The sequence below is a fragment of the Plecotus auritus genome, assembly GCF_963455305.1.
Source record: "Plecotus auritus genome assembly, chromosome: 4".
Lineage (NCBI taxonomy): Eukaryota > Metazoa > Chordata > Mammalia > Chiroptera > Vespertilionidae > Plecotus > Plecotus auritus.
This window is the reverse complement of record NC_137775.1, coordinates 177796711-177816829: the sequence shown is the minus strand read 5'-3', so window position 1 is coordinate 177816829 and position 20119 is coordinate 177796711. Positions and strand designations below refer to the sequence as shown.

At 43.8% G+C, this 20119-nt stretch overlaps 1 protein-coding gene across 1 annotated transcript in view; it reads right to left on the bottom strand.

Annotated features, from left to right (window-relative positions):
* The window catches only part of DNAH11 (dynein axonemal heavy chain 11), a 196777-nt gene that overhangs the window by 75810 nt on the left and 100848 nt on the right, over window positions 1-20119 (bottom strand). The window contains exons 49-55 of the mRNA XM_080663816.1: window positions 18871-19110; window positions 18281-18442; window positions 17832-18025; window positions 13924-14086; window positions 12784-12907; window positions 12235-12377; window positions 1329-1490 (exon numbers count right to left, since the gene is read on the bottom strand). Of these exons, the coding sequence (XP_080519942.1) occupies window positions 1329-1490; window positions 12235-12377; window positions 12784-12907; window positions 13924-14086; window positions 17832-18025; window positions 18281-18442; window positions 18871-19110 (1188 nt within the window). The remainder of the gene's footprint in view (window positions 1-1328; window positions 1491-12234; window positions 12378-12783; window positions 12908-13923; window positions 14087-17831; window positions 18026-18280; window positions 18443-18870; window positions 19111-20119) is intronic.

Below are 20119 nucleotides of genomic sequence, written 5' to 3'. Positions count from 1 at the left end.
ACAGAAAAGGCACCACGCGTGTTTAGAACATGGACGCGTTGCGCTCGGAATTATAATTGTGGCTCCTGAGTAACAAATTAGGGAGAGTTAAGTAAGCACACTGCTCTGCAGTGAAGTCATCTGGCTAATTCGTCTCCAGGCATCACTCAGCCCCACAGAGAGAGTGACTGCTCTCTGGATCCGTGTGTGGCGCTCGGCACCCTATAGGAGGCGCCCTGATACCACGAGACAGAGTGTAGCACCTGCCGGAGCCTCTGGACTTAAAATGATGCAAGTCCCGCCTCATCCAGCAGATGTCAATGGTCACTGGCACATCAAAGCTCCTTCGCAGTAACGCAGCCAGGAGAAAGCCTGCGCCAGAGCGTTTAATCCGAGGGTTCAGATGTAAAGGCAAAAGGGCAGTGAGTATGAAAGCAACATTTAAACTCCCTAGAAATGAAGTTAACTTGGATCTGGGGCCTTTCTGATCAGGCAGTTTGGAAGGGTGGTGACTGCGAACGTTTCCCAGGGAGGTTTGTCTTCAGGTTCCTCGGAGAGGCGAGGTGACAAGATGCCTAGAATTCAAAGTGATTCCGTGTCTTCCTGGAGAGTCAAAGGAAGCCCCTTAAACGGAGACTAACACTAACATCGCAGGAAAGTCTACCATAAATATCTTATACTTTAAAATCTGGAAAAATCATTAAAGATGACAAATGATGGTCACAATTATTAACACAAATTTCTTAAGCTACCGCCAGGCTCACTGCACTCCTGGAATCAGGTAGGGCTTAATTTTATCATCTAATAATTACAAGGAGGGGTCAACATACCAGTGTACTGGAGGGAGAGAGTCAGTAGGTACTTCTGCCTGCAGATTCTGCTTTATGGCGTTCCTGTTACCAGGCTGGTCTGGTGAACAGAAGGACCAGTGCGCTGTTTCCTAATGTTAACCTCTCACCTGGGAGGAGGTCGGAGCTCACGGCCTGGTGTAGGTCAGTGCTGGGCACCGTGCTCTCGCAAGTTCCTGGCCGTCTGGCGAGTCAGGGCAGGAGTAGAACATGCTCACGTGTTGTGAGTGTGTGTGTGTCTGTACAGACACAGACACACACACATACACCTCAACTTGGTGCAAAAATGTCAACCATCATATCCCACAGAATGTAAACTAACAGATGATCTTATCATCTTCAACAAACAAGGACAACTTTCTGATAGGAGGTGTATTTTGGAAAGCATTTATTGGGACTTTTGGTCAGAGTGAGTGTAAGAGATTGAGAGTGTGTGTGTGTGTGTGTGTGTGAGAGAGAGAGAGCGTGTGTGTGAGATATTCAGAGGCTGACACAACATACCTCAATCCCCTTGATTTCCTCAATGAACCTCCTGCTGACTGAGACCAGAGCCTCCTGCGGCCACGCATGAAACCAGTCAATAGCCGTGCAGTTAACTATGGCTGGGAACTTCCGAGCTCTAACTCTCAGCGTGTGGCCGACTGGAGAGAAACACAGAATGATCTGTGGAGACACGGGGGCAGGGCAGAGACAGGGGGGTGATGAGTGAGCAAAGCGGTGCCTTGCGATCCTGGACAATGGAAGGAAGGCGCACAGCCAACCATGACATCCAACGACCCCCACGCTCTCCGGAGGGGAAAGCCGCTTCCACCTCCTGCTGATCGAGGGTCAACCTGCCCGGGAGGGCTGCCCATCACACATCCAGACACGCTGCTGTGTGCTTTCGTTAAAACTGGTCTCTCTTTTAAACATTTTAAACATTTTTATGATGATCTTTAATAGTGGGAAATGTATCCTTTCCTATCACACAAATAACATTATAACAATTGAAAAAAAACAAAACCAAATCACATGACAAAATAGTGCCAATCCTCTCATCACCTGTCTCCTTCCGTTCTCTACTTCATCAGGCTCCACACAACGGTGTGATACACTTCCTAAAAAGTTGTTTTATCATACTGGTTATTTCGTTTTCATTTAAAGTAAAGTACATTCACTAGAGTTCATGACATTTTTAAAGGAGTAAAAAATTCAGTTTGCTGAATGCTTGTGATAAAAGTTTTACAAATTTCTGGTTTAAATCAAAAGTTTTATTTATGCAATTAATGATTTAAGAGTTAATTTAAATCTGAATATGTTTCTACGCTCTCTTTCAAAGGGATTGATTTTTCCCCCTAAAGTATTTTAAAAATTCACATAGTAAAAATCACCAGCATATATGAAGTCATATAATATCTCATTTAACAGATGTATTTTTTAAAAATATATTTTTATTGATTTCAGAGAGGAAGAAAGAGGGAGAGAGAGATAGAAACATCAATGATGAGAGACAATCATTGACCAGCTGCCTACTCTACGCCCCCCACCTGGGATCAAGCCCACAACCCAGACATGTGCCCTGACCAGGAATCAAACCATACCTCCTGGTTCCTAGGTCAACGCTCAACCACTGAGCCACAGCAGTCGGGCAACAGATATTTTTATGTTTATTTAATTTTCTATGGCTCTTCAATAACTCAAGAGAACTAAGCCCTAAATCTAAAATACTTTCAATAATGCATAAGCTGACTAATCATATATTCATTACATTCAAGAGCCTAACTACAAATGTATCCATCGCTCTAATACTGCATGTGCCAAGTTAAGGAACCTCAGTTACAATGCATAATTTTCACTTATATCTCAGTTCTCAGACTTGAATATTTCTCCTTTCTGTCTGAGAAGGGGGTTTCCTGCAGCCAACGTAGCTCTCATTTGTGACAATTTTAGAAAACTTCACTTATACATGATTGTAGCTAAGGCAGAAGGAGAGAAAGCATCCTTTACTTGAGATCCTATTTCCACCACATCCACCCGTTACATTTCTATACTTGTTACCGGCATGCTGTCTGGATGGGGCTCAGCTACCGGCGTTTCAACGAGTCCTCCAGGTGATTCTGCCATCCATAGCTAAACCTAATAGTTCCAAAGTTACTATGGGAATACTTAAAGGAAACATTTACATTTTCAACGCTTTTGCAGTAGGTGACAGACTCACAGAATCTAAGTCTCTACTCGACATACAGAGTGAAATAAAACATTTATGGAATTTTAAATAAATTAGATAATCATTATTAACCTAAATGCCAACTATCATCTAAAATAGATGCTGAGAACTAAATTAGAGAAATATACCTGCTCATTAGTACTTCCTGAGAAATGAAAGGACATTAGTACTTCCTAAGAAACTGCTAAAGAAGTGCAATTATTGACCCAATTCACTGCCCAATTTCCAGTTTTGCTAGAAACCCAGCACAGAATTTATCCTGCCACACGGTTTCCTTGGTGGTAGTCTTATGTGAGATTTTTTTTTTTTTTTTTGAGAGCCCATGCTAATGTCTGGAAACTGTTCTTTTTCTAAAACAGTCTCTACAACTTTATAGACAACCTGGAGCAAACTCAGGCTGTTGCTCAAGGAATATTTTTATGGGAGGGAATCATTTTTCCTTATTATGTTACCCTTAATTTCATGAGAGATTAACATAGCAACAAATTTATAAAAAAAACTAGAGGTCCAGTGCATGAAAATACATGCACTGGAGGCGGGGGGTGGGGGGGGTCCCTCAGCCCAGCCTGCCCCCTCTTACAGTCTGGGAGTCCTCAGGGGCAGGAGGCCACCCAGTGATCAGGGGAAGGCAATGCCCCCATCACACCTCTGCTGCTGCCACTGCCGGCAGCGCAAGCCTCGGACCAGCCCTGGTTACCCGAGCCTTTGGCCGGCCCTAGGCAGCTGGGCAGCCGCCATCCAAGGCTTGCCTGTTCCTCGGGCCAGCCCTGGGTGGCTGGGGGCTGAAGAGACTGGGGGACTCCGGAGGCAGGTGGGCAGAGCAGCCAGACCCGCCTGGGGGTGGGCCCAGCTGTGCCATGTGCCTGCCACCCCAGCGGGGCTGAGGGGACTGGGCGCCGCCATCTTGTGGCTGTGGGCGCTGCCAACTTTGAGGGCGTGGCAGTCAATTAGCATATTCCCTCCTTATTGCCTGTGGGTGCCACCATATTTGTGAGGGTGTGATGGTCAATTAGCATATTCCCTCTTTATTAGATAGGATAGACAAATAAATGACTGGAAAAGGGTGTTATGTTGTTGATAATTTACTTCTTTAGCTTTATTGAGATAACTGACAAAATTACAAGATGTTTAAAGCGCATAGTGTGGTGATTTTATACACTCAGACATGAAAGTCAGTTAACACATCCATCACCCCATATATTTACCTTTTTCTGTGTGATAGAATATTTAAGTTCTCTCTCAGCAAATTTCAATTATACAAAACACTGTTATCAACTGTAGTCACATTATACATTAGATCCTCAGACCTTATAATTTAAAGTTTATATCCTGCTTGCCAATCTCTCCCTATTTCCCCCATCCCCTGCCCCCTGGCAACCACTTTTCTACTCTGCTTCTGTGAGTTTAAGTTTTTTACTTTTTAGATTCCGCATATAAGTGATACTGTGTAGTATTTCTCTCTCTCTGTCTGGCTTATGTCATTTAGTGTAATGCCTTCAAGTGTGGGCATCCTTGTCTTGCTCCTGATCTTAGAGGGAAAGCTTTCAGCTTTTCACTGGTGAGTATGATGAATACTGTCAGGTCTTCCCAGAAGGAACCTTGCAATAAGGGCTAGTTCAGGTTCCTTAAAAAACAACTGGGATTGCAACTCTCTTGTAGAGGTTAAGACTCTAAGATCTGCTCTAAGCAATGTGCTACACAGAAACTCCATGCGTAGCAGAGCTCTGACTGAGACTTCCTTTCTTTGAAGCACACCTCGAGCTGGGAGATTTGGGGAGGAGAGCACCCCAAACCTGAACAGGTATCATCTACTTCTAAGTATCGAAGGCAACTGAAATATGCTCCCCCCAAATAGTTCCTGGCTATTGTAAATGGCCAAAGTGGTTTAAGTTACTTCCCAGTGGTGGATGAGAAAGAAAAGTCGGTTAAGAAAATAAAGTTAAAAATGTCTCAGACAGCTGTGCTCTAAAAGTAAATTCTCACAAATAAAAAGCAAACCCTGAAATCACCATCTATGTATTTCCTACAGCTCTAACATTTGGATGTCAGAAACTTGCTTTGGGGATCCATACCATAGAATTTTCTACTCCCTTTTTCCCCCTACACAGGTGTTATGACTCATTTGCAATAACCCACTTTTCACTGTGCTTTATAATACGTTTCAATTTCTTTTACATAAGAGCCCACTGCAAGCATATATTTACTTGTATATCATGGACAGGACTGAGTCCATCTCCACTTGTAATGGAAATTTGAATTGCTACCGTCACTCTGTATTTTTTTCCAGCTGATATAGTTTATTTTCAGATAGAAGTAACCCTCCCACATATTTCCTCCAGAAGCTTCTATCTATAACTTTATCCTCAAAAGTCTCAGTGTTTTTCAATGATAACATCTGAATCCTCATAGGAATGGGGGTTTAGCATAGAAAATACTCCCCAGTTATCATCCTTCCATCTTCTTGTATCATCCCTACCCACTAACTTTTTAACTTCAATTATTTTTATGACATCCAACAGCATATTCAATATATACACTTTCAATTCATTTTTTCTATTTTCCTTTTAGGTAACACACAATAAAATTATTCCCATGACTTTTTACTTGAATACTGACCAGTACAGAATTTTTTTCAAGAGATAATATTTTACATTGGAGAGTTTTAGTTCCTTTGTTTTCTTTAAAAAACGAAACCCTTCAACTCATAAAGAAGTGGTATGTAGAATCCTAGTATATAGCAAAGAGCAAGTCCATACCTGGAGAGTAAAGACAGTAGGACTCATGATCCCCAGCATGTTTCCTATTCTTCAGGTATGGACTTGCTCTTTGCTACATACTGGGATTCCACATACCACATACCACTTCTACATATATATATATATATATATATATATATATATATATATATTTATTTTTCCCCCTGTGGGAGCCTTCTAATCAAAAAGGCAAAGAGAGAGGTAAAGGAAACAGTGAGAGATGTAAAAAAAAAAAAGTTCTGAATATGTACACACAGAATACTGAAAAGAAATATGACAACGTATTTTCAGTACTTGTTTCTAGCTAATAAAACAAAATTCTCACTATTTCCATTAATTCTTTAATATTCTTCTGTAGATTTACCAATGCAGTGAGGGATAAGAGCAGATAAATAGGAGGGAAGAAAGACAAAATACTATCTGCAGGTTACATAATACCATTGTTTTTCTTTTCTTCAGATGGTTCTGAATTTTAAAATTTTATACGATGAGCATATATTTCTTACATGATCAGAAATAGATCTCTCAGACAGATAGACAGACAGATAGGCACACAGACAACAGACACACACCTAAGTAGATAGATACATATGTAACAAGACAGGCAGATATGTAAAATCTTGGGAATGAATCAAGGGCTGCTACATATGTCAAGTGTTCTTTTCTTTCAGGCATCAGGTGGCCAGGAAGGAGGACAAGAAAGAAAAGCTCTGGGGTTAACTAAAGTTGGCTGGAGAGAAGATGCAAGTACTAGTTGCAAGATAAAAATTACCTAAGAAAAGACACACATACTCAGGTGAAGGAGAGAAGGCGTCTGGCATTTATTTACTGGCTTATTTCAGGCAATGCAAGGACACACATCTGATCGTCATTAATGGGAACTGCCCTGTGGGAAGCACAGGTCATGTTTTGCAGCCAACAGGTTCTCGCTGCCCTCGCCTTCCAAATGGGAGCCGGCTTTGGTGGTGAGCATGGGTAATGGGGTGGCAACGCCACATCATTTAGCTTGACCTGCCAGGTGTGCTCAACAGCCCTGTAGCACACTGAGCTTCCTTCCCACGCTGCCCAGCGAGGAACACGCGCAGAGGAGAGCAGCTCATCAGAAACCCCGAGTCCTTAGCACGTGCTCGTGAGTGTCACAGTAGATGAAACTAACATAGAGCAAATCCAGAATTTTTTTAATTCCAAGGACTGGGGAATATATACGGATTAAGAGAAAGAAGCTGCCTTTTTCCAGCCAAAAGGTGATCCATTTTTATGGCACATTGTTTCTCCCTCAGGGTAAGGCACTGACCGCTGACCTTCCTCATGACACAACAAACTAAGTGACAAGGCCAAGAAGGGTCGGGAGTGTTGGAGGGAAACATTCTATTCCTCCTTAGGATTAAAAAGCAAAGCAAAGCAAAACTAAACTAAAAAGCAAAAAGCCCTCCTACTCATTTTAGTAGGAAAGAGACATTATTTAATTAGTAGTCCTATGACAATGGGGGGGAAACGACCCATATCTAACTCCAAAATAAACGCTAGCTTTCACAAAGGTACATACTAAAAAGTGAGGCTAGAAAGAGGACAAAACACCGGTAGAGACGACTAGAAAACTGATCTCAGCTTCGGTAAGCCTGCCTAAGCAGATCGAAGGAAACATACAGGAAAAGACTGATGGGTTTAACAATATGAAAATGTGAAACGTCACATGATTATGAGTGAGTGCAAGGATCTCAATAGCTACTGAAAGGAATGTAACAGGTAGAGACATCCTTGACAAAATATCTATCCTGAAGCAAAAGCCAGCTGAAGACAGAACAGTGAAATATTAGAAACATCTGCATTAATATAAAAATCAAAATTCTCACTACAGCCATTAATTACTTAATATTCTTCTGTAGACTTACCAATGCGATGAGGGGTAAGAGCAGATAAATAGAATATTAGGAAAGACAAAATACTACCTGCAGGCCTTATGATATCAATGAACTTACAGAAACTATCAGAGAGGCGGTGAAATAGCTAGCTATAAATAAAAATCAACCCCTCTCCTATACACAAACAATCCACCATAAAAAAAACCTATGAAAGGAATATCCCATCTACAAAAAAAATTATTATAAACATTAAATTCTCCCTAGTATAAAATTAGCCTTCAGCGTGATTTCAATCAAAATCAAAATGCACTGTGTTTAGAATTTGACAAAATGATTCTGATGTTTATCCAGATGTATAAACAGGTGAGAACAACAAAGAAAAACTAGACAAGAAAGAGCAATTAGATATTAGATATAAAAACGTATAATAAAACTTTAATAATTCACATAATACAAGGCTGGGATCAGTAGTAAAGAGGCGTATCAAGAAGAGAGAATGGAGGATCTAGAACTAGATCCAAATAACATGGCTATTTGGCATGTAATCTATAATAATAAAAGCGTAATATGTTAATTAGACCGGACGACCTTCCAGACGAAGCCGGGGCTGCGAGGGAAGCCCGGGTCCTGGGTGTCAGAGGGAAGCCGGTGCGGGCAGCCGGGGAAGGAAGGCCTACTCTTGCACAAATTTCGTGCATCAGGCCTCCAGTAAATAATAACAGTGCTTTACTAGTAAATCAGCAGGAAGAAATGCATGATTGTGAGGTAAAAGGATCTTTTTGGGCCCTAGCCAGTTTTCTCAGTGGTTAGAGCACTGGCCCTCGGACTGAAGGGTTGTGGTTTGATTCCGGTCAAGGGCAGGTACCTCGGTTGCAGGCTCGATCCCTGGCCCTGGGGAAGGCAACCAGTCAATGTGTCTCTCTCACATCCATGTCTCTCTCTGTGTCTGTCTCTACCTGTCCCTTCCACTCTCTCTCAAAAAAAAAATATCAATGGAAAAAAATATCCTTGGACAAGAAGTAAAACAACAACAACAAAAATTTTTAAAAAGATATATTTTTGGGGAAAAATAACCTGAAACTCCTCAGCTCACTCTATCACTTATTCACTTCTCCTGGTAGGTAGAGGTGGCATGTGACACACCTGTGGCCCGTAAGACATCAGCTTGAGCTTCGGGAGGAAGCTTTGGTTTCGTGACACAAAGAGCCCCAGGTGCCTGGAAGCAGGAGGCACACGGATGAGCGCGGGAGGAGAGAGACGAGGAAGCCAAAGTCTGTAAGGGCATCCCTGAGCTAGTCTGGACTCGGTGAGTGGGGGCTTCATTCTCTTATTTGTCATCCAAAGAGTACCAACTGCTTCTAGTGAAGTGTTTTATAAACTTGGAGAGAAAAACACTATCCGAAATGTCAAGAAACCCCCAAATCCATAAAGGAAAATGCTGATTCATCTAACATAACAACTGTTTAAAACTTATACACAAATAAGCAAACATATATACATTTAAAAGGCAAATGACAGAACGGGGAATATCTGAGACACACACATAAGGCTAACTGACAGAGAGAGAACTCGTATAAACAAAACCAAGACCAAACCCAGTTCAGTGGCAAAGCCGGCTCTCTGTGACTTAGCCCCGGAGGTTACCCAGCAGCACTCTGCCTTCCCCCCGGTTAGCTGAGGCTGTCCCTCGCCCCCACCTGTGAGTTAGAAGAGCATCCGATCATCGGCAGGCGTATTTTAAACCCACTACAAGCCCTAACTATGGATTCTAGCAATTCCTCTCCCAGGAATTTAGTCTACAGGAGCAACAAAGTTGTGTATAAAAGACAAATGTAAAGAATGTTCATTTTAGCATTACTTTTAACCACCTGTTTCAGTCTCAGCGTGCCTCCGATTCACCAGAAGGCCTTATTAAAACAAAGGTTGCTCAGAGTTTCCGACTCAAAAGGTCTTGATGGGAAGGGCTGGGGGATTTGCATTTTTAGAAAGTTTCTAGGTGATGCTCATCCTGCTATTCTGAGGAACAGACTCTGACAGCCAGTGATTTATAACATGACTGTCTCAAATTCTATTATTGTACTTGTTTTTCTACTTCATGGAGAAAATTTGATCCAAATCTATCACAATGGCACAGGGAGAAATCCCTGGCCTTGTTACAACCTGGCAAACATATTCTAGGTGACATTTTTGTTGAGGAGAAAACTCTTTTGGGCAACTAAACTATAAGTTCATATCTTCTAACCTCAGCCCAGAATTGCTAGTGAGATTAATATGGAATTTGACAAGGTGGGGGGAAGGGAACCTTACAATTACTCTACCCCACCAAGCAGAGGTATACTCACGGCTAATGTCACTGCCTCGTCCCTCTCCCGTGTGCCCCAGGCTGTCAAAGCCCTGGAACTTGTCAGTAACTTGACAGGCGGACAACACTAGAAGTAGCAAAGTAGTAACTTTTCTAGGCTGCTAACCATTTTTATCCCAGGAAGCCGGAATTTTCCTTAAACTGGCATCCTGCCATGAGTTGGGGGCGTTTCATGTCTCGTTATAATACTTGCTCTTTATTGCTGCTGTTACTTGCTTCTATTCTATTTCTATAAACTACATTGCAGCATAGAGTGGTCTAGGGCAGTGGTCGGCAAACCGTGGCTCATGAATCACATGCGGCTCGTGAGCAGCGGTTTGCCGCTCAGTTGACTGAGTTTGCCGACCACTGGGATAGGGGCTTAATCGCAAGGAACAACAGCAGCCTGTAATTATCGGAATCGAGTCTAGGGCAGTAGTCGGCAAACTCATTAGTCAACAGAGCCAAATATCAACAGTACAACAATTGAAATTTCTTTTGAGAGCCAAATATTTTAAACTTAAACTTCTTCTAACGCCACTTCTTCAAAATAGACTCGCCCAGGCTGTGGTATTTTGTGGAAGAGCCACACTCAAGGGGCCAAAGAGCCACATGTGGCTCGCGAGCCGCAGTTTGCCGACCACTGGTCTAGGGGGAAGGACCTGGGGTTGAACCTCAGGTCACCTGAGTAATATTACTTGCCCTCAAGTGCTGATATAAATTCACTTCCTTAGCCCAAACTTCTCCCACTGCTCCCTAAATGATTTAGCAGGCGTCCTCAAACTACGGCCCGCGGGCCACATGTGGCCCGCCGAGGACATTTATCCGGCCCGCCGGGTGCCGCTGCCTGTCCTGCTTAGCAGCCGACTTGTCCTGGGCTCGCAGTGCGCATAGGAATTTGTTCACAGTTTGTTTTTTTTAAACTATAGTCCGGCCCTCCAACCGTCTGAGGGACAGTGAACTGGCCCCTGTTTAAAAAGTTTGAGGACCCCTGATTTACAGCCTCCTTTCCTCATCCCAATTTACTTTCCCAGCCTTATTGACCTAGTTCTCCTAACAGGAAGTCTTGGGTTTCTCCAAATATCTACTGTGCAGTCCACCCTTATTCTTTTTTTGTTGTTGTTGTTAATCCTCACCTGAGAATATTTTTTTCATTGATTTTTTTAGAGACAGTGGAAGGGGAGAGAAGAGAGAGAGAAACATCCATGTGAGAGAGACATCCATTGGTTGCCTCCTGCACATGCCCTGACTGGGGCCAAAGATCAAACCTGCAACCCAGGTACATGCCCTTGACCTGGAATATAATCTAAAACACTTCAGTGTGGGGGCCACCGCACTAACCCCTGAGAACACCAGCCAGGGCATATTATATATATCCTTATCCTATGTAATAAAAGGCTAATATGCAAATCAACCGAACGGCGGAACAACCGGTCACTATGACACACACTGACCACCAGGGAACAGATGCTCAATGCAGGAGCTGCCCCCTGGTGGTCAGTGCGCTCCCACAGGGGGAGCGACACTCAGCCACAAGCCAGGCCCATGGCTGGTGAGTGCAGCGGCAGTGCTGGGAGCCTCTCCCGCACAGCAGCGCTAAGGATGTCCAACTGCCAGCTTAGGAGCGGGCCTGAGCTGTCAGTCAGACATCCCCTGAGGGCTCCTGGACTGCGAGAGGGTGCAGGCCGGGCTGATGGGACCCGCCCCCCTCCCCAGTGCACGAATTTCATGCACTGGGCCTCTAGTTTTTATATAAATTCTATTTCCTCTCCTTAAAGTTCTTCCCCACCCCATCCCTTCCTCATGAGTTGCAATCCACACTTGAAACAAGGCACACTGCTTCCTCTGGGAGGGCCTAAGGCATTTAGGAAGGCCGCTGAGCTCCTCTGTAACCCCGCCCTGCTTACATCGGCCCTGACTACAATTATTTGTGAGGGCTCTTATCTCCTGTCATAGTGTCAGCTCCTCAAGGACCGAGACCACGTCCAGTTCAACCGCGTACCGCACAGCCCACGCAGCACGATGCTGTGTAGGAGCTCAGAGTCACGGGAAACCTTAGGAAGGTACGCTCCACACCTGGGCATGCAGAAATGCAAACGTCCTTTCACACTAATGACTGGATGTGTGGTTACGGAATGAATGTCCAAGATTCAAACTCAGGACATAAATCCTGAAACCGAGCCACATCAGAGTTCCCAGAGCAGGTTTTAAATAATATGCCAGTAAAGCGCGCGTTTCTTACTTTGAGCTGTAGCCACACCCTGGCCAAAAAGAACTGCCAACAGTTTTCTCTGGAGTCCACCATGCCCAGACCACGAACTTCACTGCGGATTCCAGAAATAATCTTGTCTACATCTTCATCACTGAAGAGATCGGGGATGTCTCCTGCCCCCAAAGAAGAAGAGTTAGTGAAAGATCCTCACAATTTTAATGTTAGATATGATTTTTTTAATGATCAAAATGATTTATAATACACAGTTCAGCTTAAATGACAAAGTAAGACTGTGAAAATCAGAAATGCCATTTTCTTCTTTTTGCATTTACAAGACACACGACACACTAAACTCGTACACGTGGGAACAACATTTACTCCACTGAAGGCCGCGCCAAGCACCTCACCTCCGTGAGCACACTAAGAAAGCGGCACACCTCAGATTAGTTAGGTTTATAGGTTTCTCCCCAAAGACTGCCCGGCATCTCGAAGACAGATGATCTCTCTTTAAAGTTCACTGGAACCACAGACCATTTGTCACTGGGGAAGATCTTTCAAGAAAGGTGTTGGTTTAATCACCTGATGCCAGCAAGTCATTAATCAGCACGAGGAAGCTCTCATCTAGAACCTGGGCATCTGTCAGCAGGAACACAGTGGGCATGTTCTTGGCTCCGGTTCGGATGAACAAATTGGCCAGATCTACCTGTAAGGAAAGGAGGCCATCACTCATGTTTTGTTAAAATGCTGACGCGACGTAGGGAGTAAGCGTGTGAGCGCTGGGAAGGACTGAGTGACTCTCACAGGAGAGCTGCCTGGTGCACATGCCATCTGCTCACATACTCTTTCCTCGCTGGGACCTGCTATGGGGGCAAACAGCATGACATCACCTCCAGGCCTGGCATGAGTGTGAGTGTGTCACGTCTGTGGCTTTAATGGTGCAGAGGGATGAAAGCAGGCTGCTGCTGAAGGGCTCCATTCTGGGGGAGTGGACGTGAATTCGGTGATGCCTCCGTCGGGCCATACAGTGTAGGGACATTTCTGCTCATTTCAATGACGATTGTCTAGTTCATTGAAAACACTTTTTGTTTGACTATTTCGTTTTGTTTAGTAATATTGAAAGCATGTGCTTTGGGGTTTTATGTTTTAAAACAGCATTTACCACAAACTCTAAGTACTATTTTGTAGGTATGGTGTGATTAAAAAGTCAAATTTTAAAAACGTATGCATTTCTTGAATGTGTTTCCATGGAATTTTATTGTCATGATCTTAACCAAAGTGGAAAGAACCTATTTGTACTTATAAAGGCGGAATAAAAAAGCAAAAGTTTAAATACAGGTGAGTTTCTTGAACGTATTTCCATTGCGTTTCAGTGTCATAACCTTATTATCCCACGTGGAAGGGATCCCTGTGCACTTACAGAGGCAGTACCTTTGCCCTCCTCCACACAGGAATATTAACAGTGCTGAGTATCAGGTGTGGTCAATGCAAAGGAAGCAAGTATTTAATAAAATATTTTCTGAGCCAGGTCCATAGGCTTAGACGCCTAGAACCATCCACAGACATTTACTATGCCTAGTTTGACCATGAAGGAGAAAAAGCCAAAGGGATTAAATTAAATCCTCTAAAGGGATTTCCCACCCCCTCTGCTGGGTGGGGAGGCCTTGGCCAAATCTGGGCGTCAGAGCTGATGAGGGGAGGAGGCCCACCACTTTCACTCACCCGGAGTTCTTGGACCCCAAAGCCTTGGGTCAGGGTGACCTGGAAGACCTCCAGGCTGCACATGTGGGCTGCCAGCCGGGACAGGCTCTGCTTGCCGCTGCCGCCCACTCCGATGAGGAGGGCATAGCCCTGAGGCGTCCGGAGGATTCGGCTGATGCGACACCTGGTGAGAAGAAGTGCACCCACCGCAGCGGGAAACCTGGCACTAGGGCTGTTTTATTTTTTTAGATAAATATTTATTTATTTTTATTTTTTTAAAATATATTTTATTGATATTTTACAGAGAGGAAGGGAGAGGGATAGAGAGCTACAAACATCGATGAGAGAGAAACATCGATCAGCTGCCTCCTGCACACCTCCCACTGGGGATGTGCCCGCAACCAAGGTACATGCCCTTGACCGGAATCGAACCCGGGACCCTTCAGTCCGCAGGCCGACGCTCTATCCACTGAGCCAAACCGGTTTCGGCTAGATAAATATTTAGACACTAAATTCCAATTTTTCTTTTAATCTTTCAGTTCTTATTCTTCTGTTTTCCCATCAAAGATGCTGCCTGTGTCTACCCTCGCAATGTTCGCCTAACAAACTGTCCTCTGCTAATGGCATCTTGGACTCTATTACTGCTTAAGCACACTCCTCCAAAACTCGAGAACATACACACAGGTCTTTGATCAAAGCCTCAGATTTGTTTGATTAGCAGATACGATCCCACACTTCCCACCAGCATCCACACATGACAACGTCAAAGGGAGAATGTCTTTGTGCCAGAAACCTTTGCCGTAGAATTAATTTGGAAAGAATGGATTTGTTTAGACCACCAAACCTCACACAAGGATTTACCTCACGCAGGTTAAGCAATCGCCTCTTTCATATGATTCTTACTTCCCTCACACCAAAGCTTTCCCTGGGCCTCAAACACTCTAGAAAATTTGCTAAAATCCTTCAGAATCACCAAATTAGATTTCCAGCAAGGCCAGCTAATCCCTTTGCCCTATATTATTGAAGAGATTCTGAATTCTGAAGCTGTTGATATTATTGCTACATTTAAAAAACAGGAATAAGTTGGCTTTACCATGATCAAAATATGGGTTTGGTTGAAGAAAGACATCATAATTATGTTGTAGATACTAAGAAAAACAACAAACAAAAAATAAACATATGGATACCAAATGCAAAAAAAAACCACCCAAAACTGGACACCATGGTGCTAGCTCGAGGTTGCTTTTCTGAAATGAATGGAAACTTCAGGCCTGAATGGTCCACACAGATGGTTTTTACAGAGCGCTGCTTGAAAAAATTAAGCTGGGTTGGGGCAGTGGTCGGCAAACTCATTAGTCAACAGAGCCAAATATCAACAGTACAACGACTGAAATTTCTTTTGAGAGCCAAATTTTTTAAACTTAAACTATATAGGTAGGTACATTGTTATTAACTTAATTAGGGTACTCCTTCAATTGCACTGTACGTGCGCGCCCGCACGTGGTATTTTGTGGAAGAGCCACACTCAAGGGGCCAAAGAGCCGCATGTGGCTCACGAGCCGCGGTTTGCCGACCACTGGGTTGGGGTCACTTAGACTAGGACCAGCACGCGAGAGCATTTCCTGAAAACCTTCACTAATTGAAAGGATGGGTTTTTTACAAGCTCAGTCAACCCTTGGATTTTACTTAATGTGACCACACAACAAAACCACCTTGGGAAAGCTGTAAAACTGCTCTGACACGAGTGAAACCCCAAGTTACAAAGAGGGTTTTCATGTCATTTCAATGTACGCTTTGAGGTTTGTACCTCACAAGACTCACTAAGCAGCCACGGCCCTTTCTACCACATCTAAGGACACACTCTGAAGCCATCTCTGACTCAGGAAGTCAGCTTGGAGCTCAGATTCCCTGATCAAAGAAATAGCCTTCCGTTTCAGGCCCCTGAGGACTCCCTGTTGAAGGGTTACATGGAAGACTCCCACAGCGTCAGCCGGAGGTCCCTCTCGCCTGAGCCCCCTCTCACCTGAGCATTCAGACAGTCAGTGTAGACCTGCCCCACCAGACACAGAGTTACTAGTAATTCAGTTACCACCATGGTCACAGATTCTAACTAAAACTGGGTAATCAGGGTATTACAACCGCAAAGGGATCAATACAACAATCAATACTTAGCATGCTTATAATGTGGAGGCCTCAAAACTTTTCTTAGGCACTGTAGGCTAAGCATTTTAAAGAGTAACTCTTTTCAAAAATTGAATTCCCCACATGTTTTGGTCTGTTTGGATGTCCTTCCTCACATACTTCCTTCTAATCATGATTTCATTATTTTAATCTTTGCCTAAGTACCACTTAATAAAAAGGCCAGTGTTATTAACTAAATGATGTCCCTCCAACTCATATATTAAAGTTGTACTTCAGAACATAAGCTTATATGGAAACGGGGTCATTCCAGAAGTAATTGGTTCAGATGATGTCATTCTAGAGTAGGGTGGGCCCTTTATCCAATACAACCGGTGTCCTTATAAAAGGAAATGTGAACACAGACACACAGAGGGAGAATGCCAGCTGAGGATTGGAGTTAAGCCAAGGAACTACCAGAAGCTAGGAGAGAATTGTGGCCCTTCTGGCACTTTGATTTCACACTCTTTGCCTCCAGAACTGTGAGACAATAAACATTTACTTTTCTAAACCATCCAGTTTGCGGCATTTTGTTACAGCAGCTCCAGGAAACTAATGCAGCCAGTGAGACATGAATGTGACTAGGAGAACAGCATTGGCCCAAAAGTGCCATCGATGGAATCCCACACAGCAGCAGCCAGGACAAGCTGCTCAGACTATTCAATACATCACGTCATTCCCATGCTGAAAATCTGTCCGAAAGCGTCTCACTGAACTTAGAGTAAAATCAAAACATCTTCCTCTGGTTACAAGGAAGCACCCTGCAGAAGTGAGGCCCATCCCTGCCTCTCCAGCCTTGTCATATATGCACATACTGCTCCCCTCGCTTTCCTGCAGCTGTGATAACGCTCCTTCTGTTTCTGAACGTTTAGCCCTGGGGCCAAAGAAATTTGCCTTCTCCCAGAATGTTCTTCGTCTACATCTGTCCATGCCTAGCTCTTGCGTATCGTGTTGATCTCATCTTAGACGTCACCTCCTCACACAGACACCCAGTTCCTCTTTGGGAATCCGCATATTTTCTTTCTCAGAATCAACCCATCCTATTTCTCAGTGTGACACATCCCTTTCTGACACTTTTCTGCTTGTTTGTTCATGTCCTTACACATGTCCATGTGAATCGCTAGGATGTAAGCGCACCTAGAGAATGGACTGGACTGTTTGCTGCTCCATCCCCAGGACCTACGACAACATCTGACCGCAGGGGCCCTGCAGATGGTCCTTTACTCAGTGCACGGCACGAGGTGCCCAGTCCAGGGGGTGAGCGAGAGCCTTGTCAGCCAAGCTCTATACCAGGACACAGGCCTTTTCCTAATGGGCCGCCAAGAAAACATGCTCTTCCCCCTTTTTTCCTAATTTGCACAAAGACACTGAACAGACTGGCAATGTTCCTGTTGAGCACGCAGTAGCCACTCCCTACACATGCGTAATCGGTAAAATCAGTTTGCGTCCATCCTGTCTCTGCCACTTAGGAGCTTTATGACTTTGAAGGAGTCACCTGTCTTCTTCCTTGCTAGTATTTTACCTAACAGGGGAAATTATGCTGAAATTATGGCTGTGATGACACTTCAGGAAGAAGTGGACTATGTAAGACATTACTGAGATAGTGACAGTTTATGAAGACACTACAGGTTTCCATTGTGTGGGAAACAACAGGTAAGAACTGATAGCTCAGAGTGCTGGGTACGACCTGAAACACAATGACTGTGGTTACTTTCACTTTGTACAAAAAGCATCGTGACGAGTCAACTCACACGTGGTGCATGGCATCTTCAAACAAGACGAGGTGCATGGCAGCATTCAGTTCGTTGTAGTTGTCCAACGTCTCCGTGAGAAGCGCCTTCAGTCCCTCCCAGTCCTTCACGGGCAGGTAGCATGGCTCTCCCCCACTACTGGCGAAGTGGCAATAGATGAGGGGCTGCTGAAGCAGGACATGGATGTCTACACCCTGCAGGAGGAGGAAGAGAAAATAAGGTCATGCCAACCATCCAGAATGATCCATCTGGAGACGGCGTGGCCTAGCAAGGGAAAAGCATGCAGATCAAGCCATGGTAGTGTATGGAATGTTCCCAAGTACAGAACGATTATATTCCAGAATCACAGCTGGTTGAGCAAGGCAAGCATTTACACAACTTATTCCCATCCACAGCCAACTCCAGTTAGTGCCAGAGCGAACTGTGACCTCTGACATTCATCCACTTACTTCAAAATATTTACAGGCAGTTTCCAGCAATTTTTTCTGAAACAAATCACAATCCTTTGTGTCTATCAGTTTGTCTCCATAAACACGAGAAGATTCATGAAGCCACAGGCGTATTAAATCGTTTGAACCCTTTAGACATTCAGGAGATGAAAATAAAATCCCCTATAAGGCAAAATAAAAAAAAAATGCAGAGATGATGGTATTCCAAGATAATGTTTTCCTTTAAGACTGTCTTTAATAAATTTAGCAAGTTATTGAGTTAAAAAATATAATAGTAGTACATATATATATTAGTTTCACTCTATGATAAGCAACAGTTTGAAAATTTACCATCTTATACTCATTTTTAGGAATGTAACTAAGACTGTATTTCAAGAGCTAGCCCAGGAACTAAATACTGCATCTGAGTACTTGTGCCTATTAAGTCCTCCAACAAACCCGCCATACTTACTTCCCAGAGAAGTGGATGATATAAAATGAATGAATACATAAATAGCAGAGTGTTAAACTAAGTTCTATAACTGAACACCACGAGTATTACTAGAATCATTCCTCCACCTGAGATGCATCACAGAGAGCCATCCAGGTACCTGGAAGATGCTCGACAGGTCTCTCAGGTTGAAGAGGTAATGGAACCTAACAGCCGTGGGTAAGAAGTGATGTGCCATCATCGCATGGACCGCGATTGCTGCCTGTATCAGTGTGGGGCCGCTCCTGAGAACTGACGGACCAAACGCTTGCTGCCGGAAGTGGAAACTAAGGATTTGGCTGTAGATGGTGTTCAGAGCATCCAAGGAAGGAAAGTTGAATGCAAACACTGTGAAATGTCTCTGAAACAAAAACACGTAGGAGAGTTGTAAAAAACAGGGATTGTAATGGTACCAGTAGATTTCCCCCAAAAAAGCCTTCTTTTTGTCACTTCTCTCTGTATCCATGCCCATTGCCATTTAACTTTGGAGTGCCGTCCACTCTGACTCTGGGCCTGGATGTGTAACTTGACAGCCAACAGGATGAACTGGAAGTGACCATGTAACAGTTACTGTCACAGGCTTGTTAAAGTTCAGGACCTTGGTCCTGAATTCTACACCCCTGCTAGTGGGTGAGAGACCCATGAAGCAGAGCCACATGTCCCAATAACTCCAGACAGAGTCACCTGACATTAGCTGACAAACAGTAACTCCCAGACACGTGAATGAGCCCAACTAAGAACATCAGTCACCTCGCTGACTCCCGCTGACTCCAGGTAAGTGAGTAAGCAACATTGATTGCTATATTCTGTTGTTACATGTATGTTGTTGTTGATGATGGTGGTGATTATTATGAAAAAGCTTATATGCACACAAAAACTGCACATAAATATAACAGTATATTCATACTTGCCAAAATGTGGCAACAACCAAGGTGCCCTTCCATAGGTGATTGGATAAACAAACTGTGGCACATCCCTACAATGATTATGATTCAGTGATAAAAAAGAAAGAAATAAGCTACCAAGCCATGAAAAAACATGGAGGAACCATAAATGCACATTTAAGCTAAGTCAGTGGTCGGCAAACTGCGGCTCACGAGCCACATGCAGCTCGCGAGCCACGGTTTGCCGCTCTGTTGACTAATGAGTTTGTTGACCACTGACCTAGACTCTCGATCCCAATAATTACAGGCTGTTGTTGTTCCTTGTGATTAACCCCTATCCCAGTGGTCGGCAAACTCATGAGCCGCGGTTTGCCAACCACTGAGCTAAGTGAAAAAAGCTAATCTGACAAGGCTACATACTATATTATTCCAACTGTAGGACATTTTGGGAAAGGTGAAACTATGAAGACCCTAAAAGGATCAAGT